The following is a 23615-nucleotide window of genomic DNA, read 5'->3' on the forward strand; positions in this document are numbered from 1 at the left end:
TGAAGGGAATATCTGATATTTTTAGAGAGAGGAAGTGTCCTAGAGTGAGAGGAGAAATCCCTAAGCTAATTGTTCATCAAAATCTTGCTCAAGCCTTGAAATTCAACAAGAAACCACACAAGTTCTTCATCTAAGAGGTAAGGTTCCATACCCTAGTTTTCAATTTCGAATTTGGGTAGTGGATGGTTGATTGGGAATATGATTCTTGGGTGTAAGAATATTATTTTTACATGCATTTACCAATAAGGTTTGTGGAAAGATTGTTAAGCTCAAATAAGTAATGATTGGGTTGTGGAATGAAGGAAATCTTGTAGAAGAACCTTTTAGTCAAATTTGCACACCTAGCATTTGATAAAATGCTCAAATGAGATGAAACCATGAATATCTTCCTAATTTGTGTTTAATTTTGGTATGTCTCAAAATAGATTGGGATTGATAGATTTTTGGAACATTGTAGTAATTTAAGGAAAGCTCAAAGCGAGGTATGTTGGCTAAACTTCTCTCTTAGAATTGAATTCCATAATGTTCTCATAAGTTTCAAGTATGGTTGTCTCAAGTTCCTTATACCCATATTCCGAGTTATTCCCAATGACTTCGATGGTTCCGAATAAGCAAAGTGTCAAGAGTTATGTATTCAAAATGTATTCCGAAAGTTCCTATCACATTATGTTATCCTTCGGGAAAGTGTTCAAGTACGGTTTATGTGTTAAGTCGCTATAACTTCAAATCATATTTCAAATTAAAGTCCATTATGCTTGACTTGGAAAGGATACCGCCTAAAACTCTTATTTCTCATATATATATACTTAATGCCTTGTTGTTGATTTCCATGATGATGTTTCAAAGTGAAATAGTGAGCATGAATTATGAAGTACGGCCAACGTGCCAAGAATGATATTGCGTTATGGCGAATGGTGCCAATAAATTGAATGACATGTAAAAGAATGTGAAATTAGTGGTAAATCTTTTTGATCGGAGTATTGTTTAGCCTCCGATGAAGGGTAGGTCAGAACAACCTAACCCCGAAACTATACGTGCCGGTGTAGGAATGATTGAGGGGTAAATCCCCATGTTAATGTGATGAGACTGTTTTCCCTTATATGGGATGAGATTGGTGTGTTGAGATATTTCCCCTTAAATAGGATGATATTATTGCTAACGAGATATGATGTGATGTCGATCCACACGGCATTGTGGTGAGACAGCTTAGCCGATCGGGCTAAGATCAGACGTCATGCCGCACATATGGTGGTATTGTGAGTGTATGTTTTAGGGTGAGATGGCTTAGCCGGTCGGGCTGAGATCGGACTCCGTGCTAAAATATGGTGGTGTATCGGTGCAAAAGATCTCCCAACTTAAATTATTGAAACTTACTTGAACTTTACTTTTTCCCCTAATTTGACACTTTGATACCATTTGAGTTTCTTATTGATTTCATGTTTTATTCTCCATTCACTATTACACGTTCTATTGAGAAGGTGTTCAGTTTTACATACTAGTACTATTCCATATGTACTAATGTCCCTTTTGCGAGGGGCGTTGCATCTTTAATGGATGCAGGTGGTTCCACAGCAGGTGGTATTGATCAGTGATAGCAGCACACCCTCTCCTCAGCTAACTTGGTGAGCCCCATTTTATTTCGGGGTCCTATATCTCTTATCCTTTGTACATAGCGTTTTGAGGTATAGCCGGGGCCTTGTTACCGGCACTGTCATTGCACTCTTTTGTTTCTGTTAGAGGCTCCGTAGACATAGTGTGGGTTGTATCTATTTTTGGGAAGGTTAAATTAAAAAATATTGTAATCGTATCATCTGTTCCACTTTAACTATGATTGTACAATGTACTGTTTTGAAGACTTGTTAATGACGTAACCAATGGAAGTGAACTGGTGTTATTCATATGACCTTTTACTGTCTAATTAATGAAATGTATTCTTCTCTTTATTCATGGGTGAGTTAGGTAGACGACACTGTGCAGTCTTGCTCGACCGGGGTAACTCTGTTTAGCGTCGGTCGGGCTCCCCGGGGTCGAGGCATGACAACCCCATATAGATAATGACGCCAAATTTTAAATTCAAATACCGCCGCCGCAAGCTCTAAGTCATGTATTGGATAGTTCTTTTCATGATTCTTGAGTTGCGTAGAAGCATAAGATATCACCTTGCCATGTTGCATTTACACACACCCAAGTTTGATTCTTCAAGCATAACAATATACCACAAACCTATATGTACCCTCTGGTAGGGTCAACACCGGTGTCGTAGTCAATCTTGATTTCAACTCCTGGAAGCTATTTTCACAAACATCTGACCATTGGAACTTAACCGACTTCTGCGTCAATTTAGTCAACGGAGAGGCAAGAGTAGAGAACCCCTCCACAAACTTCCTGTAATATCCAGCTAAGCCCAAGAAACTACAAATCTCAGTTGGGGTAGTAGGTCTAGGCCAATTCTTCACAGTTGTAATCTTCTAAGGATCAACCTCAATTCCTTCTCTGGAGACGACATGACCCAAGAACGTGATAGATTCAAGCCAAAATTCACATTTCAAAAACTTTGCATACAACTGGTATCATACAGGGTCTGCAAAATTGCCATGAGATGATCGGCATGGTCCTCTCGACTGCGTGAATATACAAGGATATTGTCAATAAACATTATCACAAAAGAGTCGAGGAACGGCTTGAAAACTCGGTTCATAAGTTCCATGAAAGCTGCCGGGGAATTTGTTAGCCCAAAAGACATTACCAAAAATTCAAAGTGCCCATACCGGGTTTTGAAAGCTGTTTTTGGAATATCTTGCTCACTGATCTTCAATTGGTGATACCCGGATCTTAAATCAATCTTGGAGAAGTACTTAGCACCCTACAATTGGTCAAAAAAGTCATCTATCCTTGGCAGCGGGTACTTATTCTTGATTGTGACCTTGTTAAGATGCTGATAGTCAATACACATTCTCAGTGACCCATCTTTCTTCCTTACAAAAAGTACCGGTGTGCCCCAAGGCGACACACTCGGCCGGATGAAACCCTTTTCTAACAAGTCCTTCAGCTGCTCCTTTAATTCCTTCAATCTGCCGGTGGAATAGATATAGGCTGCATGCCTGGCATCACATCAATCCCAAAATCAATCTCCCTATCTGGTGGGATCCTAGGGAGCTCATCCGGAAAGACCTCCAGAAATTCATTCACAACAGGCACAGACTCAAGTGTAGGTGCCTCAGCATCGGTGTCCGTAACCCGGACCAAATGGTAGATACACCCTTTGTTAATCATCTTTGTGGCCTTAAGGTAAGAAATAAGCCTACCATTTGTCACCATATCATCCCCATTCCATTCAATCACTGACTCATTTGGAAATTCAAACCTAACGGTCCTGGTTCGACAATGAAGATTAGCAATACATGAATAAAGCCAGTCCATCCCTATTATTACATCAAAATCAACCATCCCCAATTCAATGAGATCGGCCAAGGTGTCCCGACCACGCACCGTGACAACACAATCCCTATAAACCCGTGCGGCCATAATAGACTCGCCAACCGGAGTAGATACGAAGAATGCCTCATGAAGTTGTACCAGTTCTATCCCAAATTCCATAGCAACATAAGGAGTGACATATGAAAAAGTGGAACCGGGATCAATAAGAGCTTATACATCATGGGATTGGACAGTCATTATATATGTGACAGCATTTGGAGAAGCCTCTAAATTCCGACGCCTCCACATAGCATAAAATCTGTTGGGTCCTCCCAAAATCTGTGCACCACCCCTAGTTGCACCATGCCCTGCAGGTGCTGGGGTGCCTCGAGCTAGAGAAGGTGTTGTGGATATAGTAGTTGTAGAACTAACTGGCTGCGCCGCACCTCTGCCCATGATCCGGCGGGACGAGCGGCAATCCCTCTGAATGTGACCCCTCATACCGCACCTGTAGCATATATGTAAGTCCATGAATCAGGCCCCAAAGTGCATCCTCCCACACTTAGGGCATGGGGGCCTCCGCTGCTGCAGAAATCTCCCTCCAGGCCGACCCTGCTAGTGGGGTCCTATGTTTCCCTGACTGGGCCCGGATGGCTGTGCACTCATCGAAGACTGAGCGAATGACTGAGATGGCCCTGATGACCCTCTCCTAAATGCTGACCTACCACCACTAGAAGAACCACCCAAGTTGCACGCGGTCTGGGCCTTGCTGCTACCCTCACGCTCCCTTCTATTTTTCAGTTTACGGTCCTTTGTAGCTTGAGCAAAAGCCACCATCTTCCCATAGTTCATATCAGAATTCAAGGCAGCTGTAGCGGCCTCATTAATAACTAAGGGGCTAAGGCCCTACACAAACTGGCGCACTCTGGCCTCCATAATGGGCAACATGTGAATAGCATACTTGGACAGGCGCGCGAACTCCATATGGTACTCCCACATATTCATGCTACCCTGCTTCAGGCTCTCAAACTCAGTGGCACGGGCTGCCATAGTATCGGTAGGCAAGAAATGATCCATAAAGGCATCGGTGAACTCACTCCACCTCGCTGGAGGGCTCCCCTACTCACGGGACTCCTCCCACATCTCAAACGAAGAATAGGCCACCCCTTTCAGGCGGTAGGAGGCCAACTCCACTCCCTTCGTCTCAGTAGCACGCATAACTCGAAGGGTCTTGTGCATCTCATCAATGAAGTCCTGGGGCTCCTCCTCAGGATCAGTACCTGTGAACACTGAAGGATCCAACTGGAGGGACCTGTTCACCCTGGAACTAGCGGAATCCCCTGACTGACTAGAAGAAATGGGTGCAACATTTGATCTATGGGCCTGGGAAGCCACTATCTGAGCCAACATCTGTATGGCTCCCTGAAGATCCCCATCAGATACACCGGGACCGGAAGGTGGGGCTAGAGGTGGAACTGGAATATCAGTTGGAGGGACCATTGCACCCTCAGTAGGTGTAGGAACTGGTGCAGTATGAGCATGAATAGTAAATTCAGGCGGTGTAGTAATTGGGGGAATATCCTCACCCCTCGGGTGCTCACACGCATCATCAAATATAGAATCAACTACCACTCCTGGGGTGATATTGGCTCCTTGGCTAGTTCTTGCTTTCTTCCTAGGCGCCATGTACTGAACGTTAGAGCAAAGCACGAGTTAAAGGAGGAACAATCTTACAATCAGCTTTATCGCACGATCGAGAACATTAAAGAAGGGTATTATTCCTAAATGCCCAAGTAGCCTCCTAATTATAGATGTGGTCGACAACACACCAATAAGAAGGACTCTACTAGATATAGCTCCGAGACATACTAGGACACTTTAAAACCTTAGGCTCTGATACCAAGTTTATCACGCCCGACCTCGGAGAGCGTGACTGACGCTCAACCGAGATAACTCGACCGAGCAAGCCTGCTAGATTTCCTTCTACCCAACTCACCCATAAATAAAGAGAAGGTAAATTTCATTAATTAACCACCAAGAGGGTTCATGAACAATACTAATTCTATCATCATTTGTTACTTCATTTATAATGTCTCAAAATACATACACTTTCATAGTTGAAGTGGAATATGTAATACACATACGACATTATATCTTGACCTTCCTAATACCAATACGCAACCCACACCGTGTCTACGAATCCTCTAATAGATACAAAAGAGTACAATAATAGTGCCGACAACAAGGCTCCAACTCAAAATATAATACACATACAACAAAAGATGCACGACCCCGAAATGAAGTGAGGCTCACCAAGCCAACCGGAAAGAGAGTGTACCGATATCACTAGACAATGTCCTCCGCTGTGGAACAACCTGCATTCATTAAAGATGTAGCATCCCCGAAAACAGGAATGCTAGTACATGTCAAATAGTACTAGTATGAAAATCAAACACCTATGCAAGGACTTGGAAATACAACATGAATATGATGAATTATGGCAACAATAAAAGGCTTAGTTAGCCATTAAAGCCATAGCAAATTTATTAAGAGCTTTCAATAACATTTATAAATTCTTAAGTTGGGGATCTTCTACAACTACCTTTACACATAGCGGCCCTACCGCCTCACCCCAATATATGCGGATGGAGGTACAATCACAATACCAGAAACTCTACACAAAGCGGCCCTGCCGCCTCACCCCAATATATGCGGGTGGAGATGTATTCACAAAACCATAAACTCTACACAAAGCGGCCCTGCCGCCTTACCCCAATATATGCGGGTGGAAGTGTATTCACAATACCACAACTCTACAAAATGCGGGCATGCCGCCTCACCATTCACAATGCCACACTTCGGATTCCCAAAACGATAATAGTTGGTACAAAAGAATTCCCTTTCAAATCAACCATTTGCAACCTTTGACCTTAGCAAGAGTAGGTTCATAAGGTTTCATCATATGAGAAATAAGTGTTTAATCACGTTTATTTCATACAAGATCTTCTTCCCAGAAGGGGTATAACATAATTAAGTCAAAATTAGAGAATCATTAACACACGAGGGTTTTGACACGTTATGCCAATCGGAAATCAATTTTACTAGTTTAAATATCCCACATCAATAGCGTTCCATATTCGAACTTCACACGATGGAGTTTTGTAAGAACACAGGAATTCTAATACCAGAAAAAAAGTTTATCCTTCATACCTCGCTTTGAGCTTTCCTTTATTCACTACACAGTTCCAAAAATTCTAGGAACTTCGATCTATTTAGAGACATAGCAAAATTGAACATAAATTAGGAAGATATTCATGGTTTTAGCTCATTTGAGCATTTTATCAAACACTAGGTATGCGAATTTGATTACAAGGTTCTTCCACAAGATTTCCTTCACTTTGCAACTAATTCAATACCAAGAGTTTACTCATACTATTTCAATTACCTCCCCACCATCCTCATAGCTACATGCATGCATAAATAACAACTCTCATACTCAAGAATCATGCTCCCAGTTACCCATCTTCTACCTAAACTCGAAATTGAAGACTAGGGTTAGAACCTTACCTCTTGGATGAAAATCTTATGAAATTTCTTGTTGAATTTTAAAGCTTGGACAAGATGTTGATGAACAAAGCACTTGGGACTTAATTCTCTCCCTATAGAACACTCCCCTCTTCTCTCTAAAATGACAGGTTTTTGCCTTCAAAACGAGCTCCGAGGGCTTTTAATCAAAATAGGGTCGGGTAAAAAAAAATTAAAAAATGAAGCCCCGATACAGATCCGCGGTCGCATATACGACCGCATAATGCTTCTGCGGTCCGCAAAATAAACCGCATAGTGGCCCCTCAGAACTGGGCACTTCTGCCACACTCTGCGACCAGTCTGCGGTTCGCAGACCAATTTTGCGGTCGCATAATGCGCCACAAAACTCCCCTTCAAATATTTTCATGCTGGATCTATGATGGATTGTGCGGCCCGCGAAATGATTATGCGGCCGCTGCGAGACCGCATAATGGTCCGAAAATTTATCCAGATTTCTGCTTCAGTCTACGGCAGATCTGCGGTCTGCAGATCAGTTCTGCGACCGCAGAATGGACCGCAGAATTGCCCTACACTTCAAAAAATATTCTTCAACTCCCCAACACACTATTCAACCCAAAAACTCTGAACCGATCTTTACAATCAACGCATAAGTCTACCTCGGTATCACGAAACTCCAGGTTTTGGGTGAAATTTTTCGGGGCCTTACATTACATACGGGACCGCATAATGGTCCGAAAATTTGCCCAGATTTTTGCTTCAAACTGCGGCAGATCTATGGTCCGCAGATCAGTTCTGCGATCGCAGAATGGACCGCAGAAATGCCCTACACTTCAAAAAAAATTCTCCAACTCCCCAACGTACTGTTCAACTCAAAAAGTCTGAACCGATCTCCACAATCATCAATGCATAAGTCTACCTCGGCATCACGAAACCCCGAGTTTTGGGTGAAATTTTTCGTGTGGGACCGCATAATAGTCCGAAAATTTGCCCAGATTTCTGCTTCAGCCTGCAGTAGATCTGCGGTCCGCAGATCAGTTCTGCGACTGCAGAAACGCTCTACACTTCAAAAATATTTCTTCAACTCCCCAACGCACTGTTCAACTCAAAAATATATCTAGTAGATTCTATTTCTTCTACCAATATATCTAGTAGATTTTATAGCAGATTCCAGTTCGAGTTTACTTCCAGAAGCTGAAAATAAAGTACGGGCATTTATCGGATCTAATTTGGGGACTTGGATATTATACACTAATGTATCCTCAAATGTAAAGGGAGCAGGTTTGGGTATTGTCTTAATTTTACCTCCAGGAGTAGGGTATTACTGTCCAAAAATGGAAGATGAAGCGGACAACTTCGTAAGAAGGTGCGATAAATGTTAACGGTATGTAAACAATATGCATCAATCGGCAGAATTGCTCCATTCGATTATCGCACAGTGGCCATTTATGAAGTGGGGGATGGATATCGTACGTCCTTTACCGCAAGCACCAGGAAATGTAAGGTTTTTATTAATTTTAACTGATTATTTTTCTAAGTGGGTGGAAGCAGGTGCCTTCAAACAGGTACGAGAAAAGAAAATAATAAACTTCATTTTGGAGGAATATAATATGTAGATTTGGGTTTCCCAGGGAGATTGTATGTGATATTGGACCGTAATTCATGGGTACAAAGGTCACCGAATTTCTTAAAGGTTAGAGAATCAAAAGAATAACATCAGTACCATACCATCCCGTAGGTAATGGGCAAGCAAAGTCGACAAATAAGATTATTGTCAACAGTACGAAGAAACGTTTGGAAGCAGCAAAAGGCAGGTGGTCTGAGGTGCTACCAGGAGTATTATGGGCCTACAGAATAACAACAAAAATAAGCACGGAAGAAACTCCATTTTTACTTGTTTATGGTACTGAGGCATTAACTCCAGTAGAGATAGGGGAACCGAGCCTGAGATTTGAACATAAAAATAAATTATCCAACGAGGAGGAACTTTGAACAAATTTGGATTTGGCAGAAGAATGAAGGGAGACAGCTTCAATATGGATGGCAGCGTAAAAGCAAGGATAGAACGATATTATTACAGAAAAGCGTAACTTTGATATTTTAAGATTGGGTACTTTGTCCTTAGGAAGGTGTTCCAGTCAACACAGGCGGTAAATGCAGGGAAATCAGGTCCGAATTGGGAAGGACCATATCGAGTTCGAGGCATTGCTGGGAAAGGAGCATGCGAGTTGGAGACCATGGACGGAAAAGTGTTAGCTTCCAACTGGAATACGGTACACTTGAAGAAGTACTACTTTTGAGCAACTACTCACGACCAGGTATCTCAAAGTTCATAATTTATTTGTCAATGAAGACACTAATCAAAGATCATCAGGTTCTAAATAGTAATTGCTTTAACGGACAAGGTATTTGCTCAGGTATCTTCTTTCATGGTGTAATACATTGCGTTGCTTGTATTTTCCTGAGATTTGCATAGAATTGACTAAATTAGTTCTGCATTGCTTCACAAAACCAGTGGCAATGTTTTAATGTTCTTCTGCAATCAATAAGAAGTTTCTTCATAATGGAACTTTCCTGTTCTCTTCTGGGATCTCCTTAGAAGGAAATGATTTTATATATTTGGTAATTAAAATCCGATAACACGAATTCTCTTGAATGAAGGACCCTTTTTCCTTGTTTCCTTTGCTTGTTTAATGATGTTCATCTGCAATAAGTATGTACCTGTGGATATCAGGAAAATGAAAGCGAAGAAGTCAAGAAGAAGGCCTTGATGAAGTGGATGATGATAATGCCGAAGAACATGAGCAGGAACCCGAGGAAAAGGAGCCAATTGTTAAGAAGCCTGCTGAAGTGGTGGCACCCAAAGAATCTGAAAAACAGCTTTCAAAGAAGGAACTGAAGAAAAAGGAACTCGCGGAGCTTGAAGCTATGCTTGCTGAATTTGGTTATAACAAAGCTGAGGGAAAAGATGATTCACAAGGTATGCTATTTATGAATGCAACTGTAACTATGCCTCCACTAAAAGGGATAATATAAATGGTTTTGTGCTCATAACAGCGACATTACATGGTCGTTCTTAAGATGTCCTCGGTTTGCTTTCTAACATTGACAAAATATGTTTTCCCTTGGTCGTCATTTCTCTTTTATACTGTTCCCCTTCCCTTTTTTGTTTAATTTCCCACAGGAAAATATATGTTGTAATTCCTTCCTTTCTGATATGTGTTTTCTGTACTGCTCTCTCTCGTGCCTGCACTGCCCATGATCTCTAGTGGATATTCTCGAACAATAATGATAGAGAAGAGACCATTTAGGGGAAAAGAAAGGGGAGGGAAGGTACCTTTTCATGCATTTCTTTCCGCGAGAGCGCTATGTCCTTTGAAATGGAATTCTTTTCTTCTTTACAGCAAGGAGTTGTTTTTCCCAATATGGGAAGTTAACAATGTTTGCATTTTCTCGGACTTGGCCCAGTCGTGGGTACCTCAGAGAATTCTCAGTGTTTGTCTCATAAGGAATCAAGAGCTTGTTCTTTCCTTCTTTTTTTCCCTATTGGAAATTTTTGTATGCATTTCTTGTGATACCTCAAGAATTGGATATTTGGTTCTAGCTTTGAGATGGGAATTAGTATTGCCTGCATATGATAGTTTTCAACCTTCTCTATGCGAGTAAGCCACTTGTTGACCACACCTTTAAAATTGTGCTCCCTTTGACTTGCAGGCATAAGAAGGCAGAAAATCTCAACGAGGAGATGGATAAGAAAGATGATAACAGAGCAACATCAGTCCAATGGTGTTGACATTGGAAACGGGACCATTGAGAGTGTTAGGACTGGACAGACAGAGCTGGTACTTTTGCTTGTATATGTAGAGCCACAATGACACATCCATGAGCTATTTCTGCTCCTATCCAGTATATCTTGTCTGTATTTTTTCCAGTTTGCCTATGAAATTTTTACTCATTTCAAATCAAGAACGTGTTTGATTAAAAAGAGCTAGTAATCATGGTTAACTTTGTTCCCTCTCTTTCCCCCCTCCACTATTGCCATATCATTCAGCTTGCAAGAACTCGCATAAACTCAATATTATCCTAGTTTCAACGTTCACGATCTCTATTCACCCACTCAAAGTTCTATTAGTGGGAATTCTCTTAAGCTAACCCCGTAATTCTCTTGGCGTGCCTTCTTTTGTTCCTAGTTCCCTGTCCAAATGCTAGGGAACTATTTCGTTTTCTCTCTGATCCCTTATTTCTTTCCTCTGAATGTGAGAAATACCAAGGATTCGGTTACATGGGTTTAATTCGTTGGGTTAAACAACCTGCCTATAATTTTGGGGCTGTTATATGTACTACTTTGAGGACTCTGAAGCTAGAAGCTACGCATATTGATGTTAGTGATCCCATGAAGTATCGCCAATCTGACTAATTTGTATCCGTTTGTCTGAAACAAACAACTGTATCATCCTGAATATTATGTTACTTATGGAGTTGGCATGAGGTTTCTGCGTTTATAAATCCAGTTTGAGTGCATGGTGAGTATAATTCATTTTCTTTGCTTAGATACGTTTCGAGTTTTATCCAGTTGTTTTCCAGTGCATATATGTTTCAAGTTGATGTGATTTGAATTACTAGGCCTTGCCTTTGCCATGGCTTCTTGGTTTCTTGCAATAGAAATTTTTCGACTGGTCTCCATGGGGTGTAAATAAAAGATTGCAGGTTGGACTTTGTGACTACTAATGTGTTTTCAAGGAGAAAAGTTGCATAGGTTATTGCAACCTACCTTTGTAAAGTAGGAAAAAATACCAGTTGAAGTTTTCTCAAATAGGCAAGACAAAACATCTATCAGAGAATAAAAGTAGAGATGTTTCAAAGATGTCTTTCCTTGTTTAGATAGAGAGGGAAGGGAGTGGTTATCAAACTTAAAAGAACCCAAAGATGGTGTGGATAAACAACAATTACAAGGCTGGCGTTTGCAAAATAAACAACAGATATAAGTCACCAGTAATACTTTGTGCCTTAAAATTGGTGTTCTAAACTTGGAATAGTTTTACTTAATTTCTACTTACTCCTCACCTACTAAATATCTGGAAAATTAACTCCTCATAGTCTTTAACTTGGATGGGCATAGTTTTGGGATATTTTAGTGTCTCCTACGTACCAAGATGTCATGAACAGCTCATATCATGGCTCCACTGGTTGAAGAACTCCAATTTCCTCATCTTGAAATACCTCTAACCATCAATTCTATATCTCCAATATTACCTGCAAACCCCATCCCCGCATCCCATGGTGACAGCCTTTACCTCTCAAATCTAGATGATATGATCGGAGCTCGCGTTTTTACTCCAACTATGTACTTCTATCGCGATGCAGGGAAACCGGCGGCTGTCATCAAAGTATTAAAAGAAGCTCTTGCAAGTGTACTGGTGCCGTATTATCCATTCTCTGGTAGGCTACGAGAAACAGAAAATGGCAAGTTGGAGGTGTTTTTTGGACCTAACCAAGGCGTTCTCCTGGTTGAGGCACGTTCAGAAATGACGTTAGCCAATCTTGGAGATTTAAGTGTGCCAAATCCAGCATGGACAAACTTGGTTTACAGCTTTCCAAATGAAGAACAATACAAAGTGATTGATATGCCATTGCTAATAGCACAAGTGACAAGATTCAGGTGTGGTGGATTTAGCCTGGGATTAAGAATTTGCCATTGCCTTTGTGATGGGGTTGGAGCAATGCAGTTCCTTAGTGCTTGGGCTTCCACTGCAAGATTGAGCTCATTGACAGTCAACCCCAAGCCATGTTGGGATCGGGAAATACTGAGGCCCCGTAATCCACCACTGATTCAACACCCACACATTGAATTCAAGAGAATAGATGATGGATCAAGCTTAACGAGGAGTCTTTGGGTAGTGAAGCCAGTTCAAAAGTGTTATCGTGTTAGCCGAGAGTACCAAGCCCATTTGAAGAGGTTGGTGCAGTCATCAGTTGGTAATTTGTCATGCACCACCTTTGATGCAATGGCAGCTCACGTATGGAGATCATGGGTCAAGGCACTAGATGTTAGGCCTCTTGATTACGAGCTGAGGCTAACATTTTCGGTGAATGGCAGATCAAGGCTTACAAATCCACCACTGAAACAAGGCTTCTATGGGAATGCAGTATGTGTGGCATGTGCCACTAGCACTGTCTCAGGCCTCGTCAATGGGCCTCTTTCGGAGACCACACTTTTGGTTCGAAAGGCAAGGCTTTCCGTCTCCGAGCCATATTTGAGATCCACAATTGATTATATCCAACTACATAGGCCTACCAGGCTAGAATTTGGTGGGAAGCTCACCATAACCCAATGGACCAGATTCTCAATGTACGAAACTGCCGATTTTGGTTGGGGGAGACCCATTTACGCAGGCCCAATTGATCTCACACCCACCCCACAGGTTTGTGTTTTCTTGCCACATGATGATCCTGATTCTGATTCTGATGGAACCATGCTCGTCTGCATTTGCTTGCCCGAGGCTGCTTGCCATAGATTCAGAGACCTTTTCTGCCTCTTCGATTCAGACCATCAATTGCCTTGTTAAAACGCAGCATCAAACCGCTTTCTATCTAAACTTTTCAGATCAAGCAACTAACATTTGCTTTTACCAAACTTGAAATGTACCTTTCCTAAAATTGCAATAAACAATACCTCTTTTTTCCTTTTCTCGCGAATTGAAATATATTTAGTAGGGCGAACTAACTTGACTAGCTGGCTAGTGAGAGGGTTGGCAGCATATACGAATCCAGGATTTGTTGGTTACGGGTGCCAAGTTGGTCAATTTGATCAAATTTAGTCTTCAGTTTAGGTTATTTAACTTTTCGATTTATACAGACAAAACTCGATCAAACGAAAAAATTTATGAATACTTGACGCAAAGTATAAAACTTCCACTAATATTACTAATATCATAAATATATAGATCATTCATTCATCATGGTCCACGGCGAGTTTCCATATTTTGAAAATGGTCAATAATAGCAAGTTTGGAGGAAGGGGTTTTGTTTTACCGGAGAGAGATTGAGAAAAGATCTTAAAAAGAAGGTTTATACCTTTCTACTCCCTCCGTTTCAATCTATGTGAACTCATTTGACTGAACACGGAGCTTAAGAAAAAAAGAGTAGACTTCTGAACTTGTGGTATAAAATGAGGCACATATATTTTATGTGGTTATAAATCATTGCATAAAGGTAAATTATTTCCAAATAAAGAAATGAGACATTCTTTTTTGCACGGACTAAAAAGAAAATAGGTCCATATAAATTGAAACGGAGAGAGTATTATTTAATTCTAGGGGAATACTACTAAGAAAATATTTTTACTATTGCTTTATCCTTTTAGTTTCTATTTAAGTAAACAAACAAAGAAGACATCATTTAAAAAGAAGAGTGTCAACTATATTGTGCTTGTCAATGTACTCAATAACATACTCATTCACGCATTCCCACATTAAACCCTATTTGAATAAAACATCCAATGGAATATTTCTACATCTTCCGCTTACAAACACATTTTAAGTCATACTCATTCCTTGAATACAAAATTTCCCAGTCTTGGCTTTGGAATGTAACATCCTTACCAAAAATTAAATACTTCCTTTGGTTACTACTACATGGTAAATTACCCACAGCCGCACTACTCTTCAACAGAAAATTTCTCCCAATGCTACTTGTAAAATATGCCACCACCCCAATGAAGACATCCCACACCTCTTCCTTCATTGCAAACCTGCCTTCGCCCTTTGGCAACATGTCAACATAATCACCCCCATCCTCCAATTTTCCGGACTGGCTCCTCCACAATTTATGTACCTCTAATAATCCTTTAACGTTAACTTCCACTATCAAAATACATTCTTATATACTAACTCCTATCATTCTATGGCAAATTTGATTGACTCGAAATAACAATATCTTTGTCACGAACCGGAATGCCAACGTGAAACAGAAAATTAACTGAATTTAAATATTAACAATGATAACGATATAAGTCTGAAGTAAAGTAAGATAATACCAAACAATGAAGTATAAACATAACCCAGAACGTGGAGTCACGAGTACATGAACATCTAGAGTGTTACAAACAAGGCCTGAACAAAATATATTATTTTAAAACTCAATAACAGTAAAGATCGAAGGGAAGGGGAATTCAGGGTTGCGAACGCCGTGCAGCTATACCTCAAGTCTCCGACAGCGACTGAATCCGAGCAAAAGCTACTGAGCACCCGTAGGACCAACTTCGGTATCTGCACAAGAAATGCAGAGTATAGTATGAGTACAAACGACCATATGTACTCTGTAAGTGCCGAGCCTAACTTCAACAAAGTAGTGACGAGGCTAAAGCGGGCCACTTACAATAACCTGTACGCAGTGATAATGATAGTAACAGGAAAAGAAACAAGAATTGGAAGTAAAGCAATTAACTCATGAAAATGAACTTAAACCTCATTATCAGAAAGCCTAGAATAACACGTCTCATAATCACATATAAAAAAAATGTCGAGACCAACTCAACAATAACAACAAGTACAACCTATACAAACCATTGCGGCGTGCAACCCAATCCCATCATATTATCATTTATCAATGTCACGTACCACATATATAAACTGTTGCGGCGCGCAACCCGATCCCGCCATATCATCATTTATCAATATCAAAATCCGTCCTTATTTCACCATTTCAATTCATTACCTTTCAATTTCCGTTTCGACGTGCAACCCGCTCCCCAAACGATTTCAATTAACATAAACAATCTGATAGCCCAATTTACAAATATTTCTACATCAAGAGAGTAAAGATACAAGGAAAAAAAGGACTACATAATAATCAAAGAATCTCTAACAATGCGAACTTTCAACTTTACAAGTTCATCGGTATCTAACAAACTAAACAAACTCACGCAAATGAAAATATATCATAGAATGCAACAAATATTACAAAGATAATAGTACAAGTAAAACATGTGACAATCAAGATGTGCAAGTAGAACAATTAAAGGCAAGTAGCAAATAAGCATGGAGTCATGGAAGTGACGAACAATTTAGTACGAGAATAATTAAATGGTAAATAACAATTATGGCATAGAAGTCAAATAAAGTATGTAACAATAATTGCATGGAATAGGATAATTCATGAAATAACAAAAAACATGGAAAACAGATATCTTGACGGTGTATATACACTCGTCGCCTCGCATATACGTCATTTTCTCACATAATCCACACCACACATAGTTCAAAAATTCCTAATTCACAAGTCAAGGTTATTTCTACCACTTACCTTACTCCGCAATAAAATCAAAGCTTAACCGGGGCCTTTCCTTTAGAATTAGCCTCCAAACCAATCAAATCTAAGCAAATATAGTTCAAACAATTCAAAATAAGCTTTAGAAACTACCCACGAGTGAAACGAATTCAATCTTTAATGATTTTGGAAAAAACCAACAAAAGTTAACCCCGGGCCCGCTTAGTCAAAACTCGAGATTCGGACAAAAATCCAATTACCCATTCACCCCCGAGCCTGGTTATGTAATTAGTTTCAAAAATTGACCTTAATTTGAGGTCTAAATCTTAATTTCTCAAAATTCTCATCTTCTACCTAAATTCCTAATTTCTACCATGAAAAGGCATAGATTAAAGGTTAAAATCAATAAGTGTTTATGGAAATGGAAGAAAACAAGTTAAAATCTACTAACCTATGAAGTTAGGTTGCAAAACCTCTTCAAAATCGCCTCTAGGCCGAGCTCAAACTTGGAAATGGTGAAAATGGGATAAATCCAGACTTTGAGACATTTAAATCACTGGACGTCAGGCCTTCTACGCATTTGCGAAGGGCCTGACGCGATCGCGAAGAGCAGCGGCCCAAATGGCCTTCACGTTCACGAGAAACGCTATGCATTCGCGATGGCATGTCCCCCCGGCCTTCGCGTTCGCAAGCCTGGGCTCGCGTTCGTGTAGAGCATCTGACCACCTCCCCCTAGAGTTCCATAACCCTACACGTTTGCAAGAGGATGGTCGTGTTCGCGAAAGGTAAACCCCCCAGTGCTTTGCATTGGCGATGAAGGAGTTCCGCCCCTGTACCAGTTTCCCCTTCGCGATCGCGGGAGTACCTTCGTGATCGCAAAGCACAAAATCTCATACACCAGATATCAGCAAAACCAGGAAATCCTCTAAATCCAAAATCAATCTATAGCCTATCCAAAACTCACCCGAGCCCCTCCGGCTCCAAACCAAATATGCACACAAGTATAATAACATCATACAAACTTGTCACGCGATCAAAATACAAAAATAACATCTAGAACTACGAATCGGACATCAAAATGCATGAAAATTTTTAAGAAACTTAAGTACTTTCAGATTCACAACAAAGCGTCCGAATCATGTCAAATCAACTCCGTTTTGCACCAAATTTTGCAGACAAGTCATAAATAGTAAACTCAACCTATACCAAGTTCTGGAACCGAAATCTGGACTCGGTAGCTATAAAGTCAACCTACGATCAAACTTCGGAATTCTTTAAACCTTTAATTTACTAGTTTTCAACAAATCATGTCAAAACAAGTTAGGAACTTCTGAATTCAATTCTAGACGTATGTCCAAGTCCCAAATTACGATACGGACCCACCAGGATTGTCAAAGTACTGATCCGGGTCCGTTTACACAAAATATTGGCTGTAGATAACTCAAACTATTTTTAAGGCAAAAATTCACACTTCCTTCAATTTTTCACATAAAGACTTTACGGAATAAGACACGGACTGCGCACGCAAATCAAGAAATACTAAACGAAGCTAATCGAGGTCTCGGAACATAAAAATATAGGCTAAAATTCAAAATGACTTATCGGGTCATCACATTCTCCACCTCTAAAACAAACGTTCGTCCTCAAACCGAAATAGAAAGGTACCTGGACTGGTGAAAAGGTGTGGGTATCTACTCTGCATATCGATCTCAAACTCCCACATAGCTGCCTCGATCGGCTGAACTCTCCACTGCACTCGAACAAAAGGATAGCTCTTAGACCTCAACTTCTGGACCTGCCATGCTAGAATGGCCACAGGCTCCTCCTCGTAAGTCAAATCCTTGTCCAATTGGACTAAGCTAAAATCAAATACATGGGACGAATCACCGTGATACTTTCGGAGCATGGAGACATGGAACACCGGGTGAACTGCTAATAAGCTAGGTAGAAATGCAAGCTTGTAGGCCACCTCACCAACACTCTCAAGAATCTCAAAGGGTCTGATATACCTAGGGCTCAACTTGCCCTTCTTTATGAACCTCATCACACCGTTCATGGGTGAAACTCGGAGCAAAACCCTATCTCCAATCATGAATGCAACATCACGAACTCTATGATCAGCATAACTCTTCTGCCTAGACTGAGCTATGCAAAGTTGATTCTGAATCATCTTGACCTTTTCTAAGGCATCCTGAACCAAATCGATAACCAACAGTCGAACCTCTCCCAGCTCAAACCAACAAGTGGAGAACGACATTGCCTCCTATATAATGCCTCATAGGGAGCCATCTGAATACTCAATTGGTAGTTGTTGTTGTAGGCAAACTCTACAAGCAACAAGAACTGATCCCAAGAACCCCCGAAATCCATAACACAAGCGCGAAGCATATCCTCCAATATCTAAATGGTGCGCTCGGACTGTCCATTCGTCAGGGGGTGAAATGATGTACTCAACTCAACCCGTGTGCCTAACTCACGATGTACGGCCCTCCAGATGTGCGATGTGAACTGCTTACCCCAATCAAAAATAATGAACACTGACACACCGTGAAGACGAACGATCTCGCGGATATAGATATCGGCCAACCGCTCTGAAGAATAGGTAACTTCTATTGGAATGAAATGAGCCGACTTGGTCAACTTGTCCCCAATGACCCATACTGCGTCAAATTTCTTCGAAGTCCATGGGAGCCCAACAACAAAATCCATGGTAATATGCTCCCACTTCCACTCAGGAATCTCAAGCCTCTAAAGCAAACCCCAGGCCTCTGATGTTCATACTTTACCTGCTGACAATTCAAATACCGAGCCACATATGCAACTATATCTTTCTTCATTCTTCTCCACTAATAATGCTGCCTCAAATCCTGATATATCTTGGCGGCACCCAGATTAATGGAATACCGCAAATTGTGGGTCTTCTCAAGAATCAACTCACGAATCCCATCCACATTGGGCACACAAATCTGACACTACATCTGCAATACCCCATCATCTCCAATAGTAACCTTCTTCGCAGAATTGTTCTGCACCGCGTCCTTAAGGACAAGCAAATGGGGGTCATTATACTGGCGCTCTCTGATGCGCTCATACAACAAAGGATGAGAGACCGTGCAAGCTAAAACCCGACTAGGATCCGAAACATCTAACCTCACGAACTAATTGGCCAAGGCCTGAACATCTGATGCTAGTGGTCTCTCACCCACTGGAATAATGCAAGGCTACCCATACTCACAACCTTTCTACTCAAGGCATCGGCCACCATATTGGCCTTCCCGGGATGATACAAAATTGTGGCATCATAGTCTTTCAATAGCTCATATCACCTCCGCTGCCTCAAATTGAGATCCTTCTGCTTGAACAAATATTGTAGACTTTGATGATCCGTGAATACCTCACATGACATGCCGTAAAGGTAATGCCTCCAAATCTTCAATGCATGAACAATGGCTGCCAACTCTAAGTCATGAACATGGTAATTCTTCTCATGAACCTTCAACTGCCGCGACGCGTATGCAATCACCCTGCTATCCTGCATTAATACTGCACTGAGCCCAATACGCGATGCATCATAATACACCGTGTAGGATTCTGAACCTGTAGGCAACACCAACACTGGCGTTGTAGTCAAATCAGTCTGGATCTTCTGAAAGCTCAACTTACACTCATCGGACTACTTGAATGGAGCACCCTTCTGGGGTCAATCTAGTCAATGGGACTGCAATGGATGAAAACCCCTTCACGAACCGGCGATAATAACCCTCCAAACCCAAGAAACTCTGAATCTCTGTAGGTAAAGTATGTCTAGGCCAGTTCTGAACTGCCTCAATCTTCTTAGGATCTACTTTAATTCCCTCGGCCAATACAACATGTCCCAAAAAAGCAACCGGATCCAACCAAAACTCGCACTTTGAAAACTTGGCGTATAACTGACTATCTCTCAAGGTCTAAAGTACAACCCGAAGATGTTGCTCATGCTCCTCTCGACTACGAGAGTAGATCAATATATCATCAATGAATATGATCACAAAAGAATCCAAATAGGGCTTAAATACTTGGTTCATCAAATCCATAAATGTTGCTGGGGCATTTGTCAACCCAAATGGCATCACTAGGAACTCATAATGCTCATACCGAGTCCAAAACGTTGTCTTAGGGACATCCAATGCCCTAATCTTCAACCGTTGGTAGCCATCAAATAAGTCATCAATCCTCTGCAACGGATACTTGTTCTTGATAGTGACTTTGTTCAACTATTAATAGTCTATACACATCCTCATCGAACCATCTTTCTTCTTCACGAACAACACCGGTGCACTCTAGGGCGAGACACTAGGTCTAATGAATCACTTATAAAGAAAATCTTACAACTACTCCTTCAGTTTCCTCAACTCAGGCGGGGCCATATGGTATGGTGGAATAGAAATGGGCTGAGTGCCCGGGGCCAAGTCAATACAGAAGTCGATATCTCTATCGGGTGGCATCCCCGACAAATCTACAAAAAATACCTTAGGAAACTTACGAACAACCGGTACCGAATCCATGGAAGAAACCTCTGTACTAGAATCACGAATATAAGCCAAATAAGCTAGACACCTCTTCTCGACCATACGCCGAGCCTTCATATAAGAGATAACCCTGCTGGTATAATGGTCAGGAGTCCCTTTCCACTCTAATCGAGGCAACCCCGGCATGGCTAAGGTCACCGTCTTGGTGTGACAGTCCAATATAGCATGATAAGGTGACACCCAATCCATGCCTAAAATGACATCAAAGTCTACCATATCAAGAAGTAGGAGATCTACACTAGTCTTAAAACTCCCAATAATAATCATACACAAGCGATAAACATGGTCTATAATAATAGAATCTCCTATAGGCGTGGACACATACACGGAAGTACTCAAAGAATCACGAGGCACAACCAGATATGAAGCAAAATAGGATGACACATAGGAATAAGTAGAGCCTAGATCAAATAGAACTGAAGCATCTCTAAGGCAAACTAGAACAATACCTGAGATAATGGCGTCAGATGACTCGGCCTCAGGTCTAGCTAGGAATGCATAAAAATGGGGTTGGGCCCCATCACTCTGACCTCTGCCTCTCGGACGGCCTCTAGCTGGCTGGCCTCTACCTCTAACAGCCTAACCTCCACCTCAAATGGCCTGACCTCCACTTCTGGCAGCCTAACCCCCGCCTCTAGCTAGCTGAGCAGGCGGTGAATCAACTGGTGCCGGAACTATGGCACGAGAACTCTGATGTGGCATGTTGCTCGAAAATCTAGGGCAATACCTCCTAATGTGATCTGTACCTCCACACTCAAAACACCCTCTCGATTGTTGTGGCTGCTGAAACTGAGACTGACCCGGACAGACTGGATAACCATTGTGGTAGCTCTGGATCAAAGGCACACTAATAGGAGTTGATGGTACACTGTAGGCTAGTTGCTTAATATGAGATACATAAGCACCACGACTATACAGAAGCACCGTGGAATGCCTGAAGCGCTGACTGGAACGGCCTAGGAGGATGGCCTCTATCAAAAGTACCCCTGACTCCACATGAGGCACCACTAAAACTACCGAAATAATGAGGCCTCTTATCAGACACCGGCCCCCTCTCCTGACCACGAACCATCTCGATCCGTCTAGCAGTATCTACGGCCCTCTGAAAAGAAATATCATCTTCAGCCTCCTTGGCCATCTGTAACCTGATACTGAAAGTGAGTCCATCAATGAATCTCCTTACTCTCTCCCTCTCAGTAGGGATCAAGACAACAGCATGGCGAGCTAGGTCCATAAATCGAGTCTCATACTGGGTGACGGTTATGCCACCCCACTGAAGGCGCTCAAACTGCCTGCGATACTTCTCTCTTAGAGTGAAAGGAATGAACTTCTCTAGAAATAGTTGTGAAAACCGATCCCAGGTAAGTGAAGGCGAACCATATGGTCTGGTCAACACATAATCTCTCCACCATCTCTTGGCAGAACCGGTCTTCTGGAACACTACAAAGTTGACCCCATTGGTCTCGACAATACCCATGTTGAGCAATACCTCATGGCAATGGTCCAAGTAATCTTGTGGGTCCTCAAAAGGTGCACCACTAAAGTGAATAGGAAAGAGCTTTGTGAACTTGTCCAATCTCATGAATCCCTTCGTAGACATCAACCAATTCCTACAAGGATTCCAGCGTTAGCAACCTCAAACCAACGTGATTTCAACAAGATTTCTTGAAACAAAAATTCCAACGAGATTTCTTAGCACCTTAGCAACGTGAGATTTTGCGATTCTAAGGGAGTACGGTGCAACCTTTTCCAAGAATATCATACGGATCTTTCCCTACTTCGGGTATGTTAAGGCTAAACTTTCCTTCATTTTGGAATGATCTCGTAACTACATGTGTTTGATAACGAGGCATAAAAAGAAGTTCATACTCCCGAATTTATATACATTATCCTAGTCTCATGAGATCCTATATATACAGTATTACAATATTTTCATTACCATCGAGCTATAATCGATGGACAGGCCCCTATTGGGCAACCTCTGATCAGATGGTAAGTTATATACCGAGCCTGATGTGGCCGAGCGCCTATGAGCGAGCCCAGTTGGCCGAGATACAAAGCCTAGTAGGGCTGAGCGCCTATGAGAGAGCCTACTACGGCAGAGCAGTTATATATATACCGAGCCTTATAGGGTCGGACAACTATTTTACTTACCATATTGGGAGAGTTGAGTCAGTATCAGCAGGTGAGTATATCTTCAGATTATCTTTGACTCCCAGTTACTTTCAGTTATTATATTATCAGTTCAGTTTCAGCTTTCAGTATATTGCCTTACATACTCGGTACATTATTTGTACTAACGTCCCTTTTGCCTGGGGACGCTGTATTTCATGCCTGCGGGTCTCGATAGATAGGTCGAGAGTCCTCCAAGTAGGCGATCAGCTCAGCTGAAGATGTTGGTGCACTCCATTTGCTCTGCAGTTGCTTGTTTGGTCAGTATGATTTAGATGTGTATTGTTGGTATGGCGGGGCTCTGTCCCTACCCTTATGACAATTATGTATTCTTAGAGGCTTGTAGATAGATGTCATGTACGTAAAAGATTATATGGCCTTGTCGGCCTATGTTCAGTGTACGAGTGGTTATTTTGGTCTTATAGGCCCATATGTCTTATGTATAAGTTGGTATTACATGTTGTATTCTACATATCTCACGGCAGCCTCTCCGGCTCAGTTATCTATGATAGTATGATACAAAAAGATACGTTATGTTGGTACTCGGTTGAGTAAGGTACCGGGTGCCCGTCGCAGCCTATCGGTTTGGGTCGTGACAATCTTGGTGAGGAAAGTTGCAGAAGCGGAAATTGGGGCGCATCTGCGGCC

At 41.6% G+C, this 23615-nt stretch overlaps 3 protein-coding genes across 3 annotated transcripts in view; 1 reads left to right on the forward strand and 2 right to left on the reverse strand.

The window, feature by feature from the left end:
* Nucleotides 1–12121: 12121 nt before the first annotated feature.
* LOC104116393 (omega-hydroxypalmitate O-feruloyl transferase) lies at nucleotides 12122–13648 on the forward strand. The gene has a single exon (XM_009627242.4). The coding sequence runs from the start codon at nucleotides 12135–12137 to the stop codon at nucleotides 13524–13526; it is 1392 nt and encodes a 463-aa protein (XP_009625537.1). The 5' UTR covers nucleotides 12122–12134; the 3' UTR covers nucleotides 13527–13648.
* A 1326-nt stretch (nucleotides 13649–14974) lies between these two features.
* The window catches only part of LOC104116375 (26S proteasome regulatory subunit 6A homolog), a 53664-nt gene continuing 45023 nt past the window's right edge, over nucleotides 14975–23615 (reverse strand). Inside the window, exon 9 of the transcript XR_004512169.2 lies at nucleotides 14975–15227. The gene's annotated coding sequence lies outside the window, so the exon portion shown is untranslated. The remainder of the gene's footprint in view (nucleotides 15228–23615) is intronic.
* On the reverse strand, nucleotides 21706–22377 carry LOC138902616 (uncharacterized). Its single transcript, XM_070190500.1, has one exon. The coding sequence runs from the start codon at nucleotides 22375–22377 to the stop codon at nucleotides 21706–21708; it is 672 nt and encodes a 223-aa protein (XP_070046601.1).

This window comes from Nicotiana tomentosiformis, chromosome 12 (genome assembly GCF_000390325.3).
Source record: "Nicotiana tomentosiformis chromosome 12, ASM39032v3, whole genome shotgun sequence".
In the NCBI taxonomy this organism is placed as follows: Eukaryota; Viridiplantae; Streptophyta; class Magnoliopsida; order Solanales; family Solanaceae; genus Nicotiana; species Nicotiana tomentosiformis.

Bases quoted from the DNA above. Each gene is read 5' to 3' on its own strand.
- LOC138902616 (XM_070190500.1), bottom strand. From the start codon at position 22,377: ATGAGATTGGACAAGTTCACAAAGCTCTTTCCTATTCACTTTAGTGGT.
- LOC104116393 (XM_009627242.4), top strand. From the start codon at position 12,135: ATGGCTCCACTGGTTGAAGAACTCCAATTTCCTCATCTTGAAATACCT.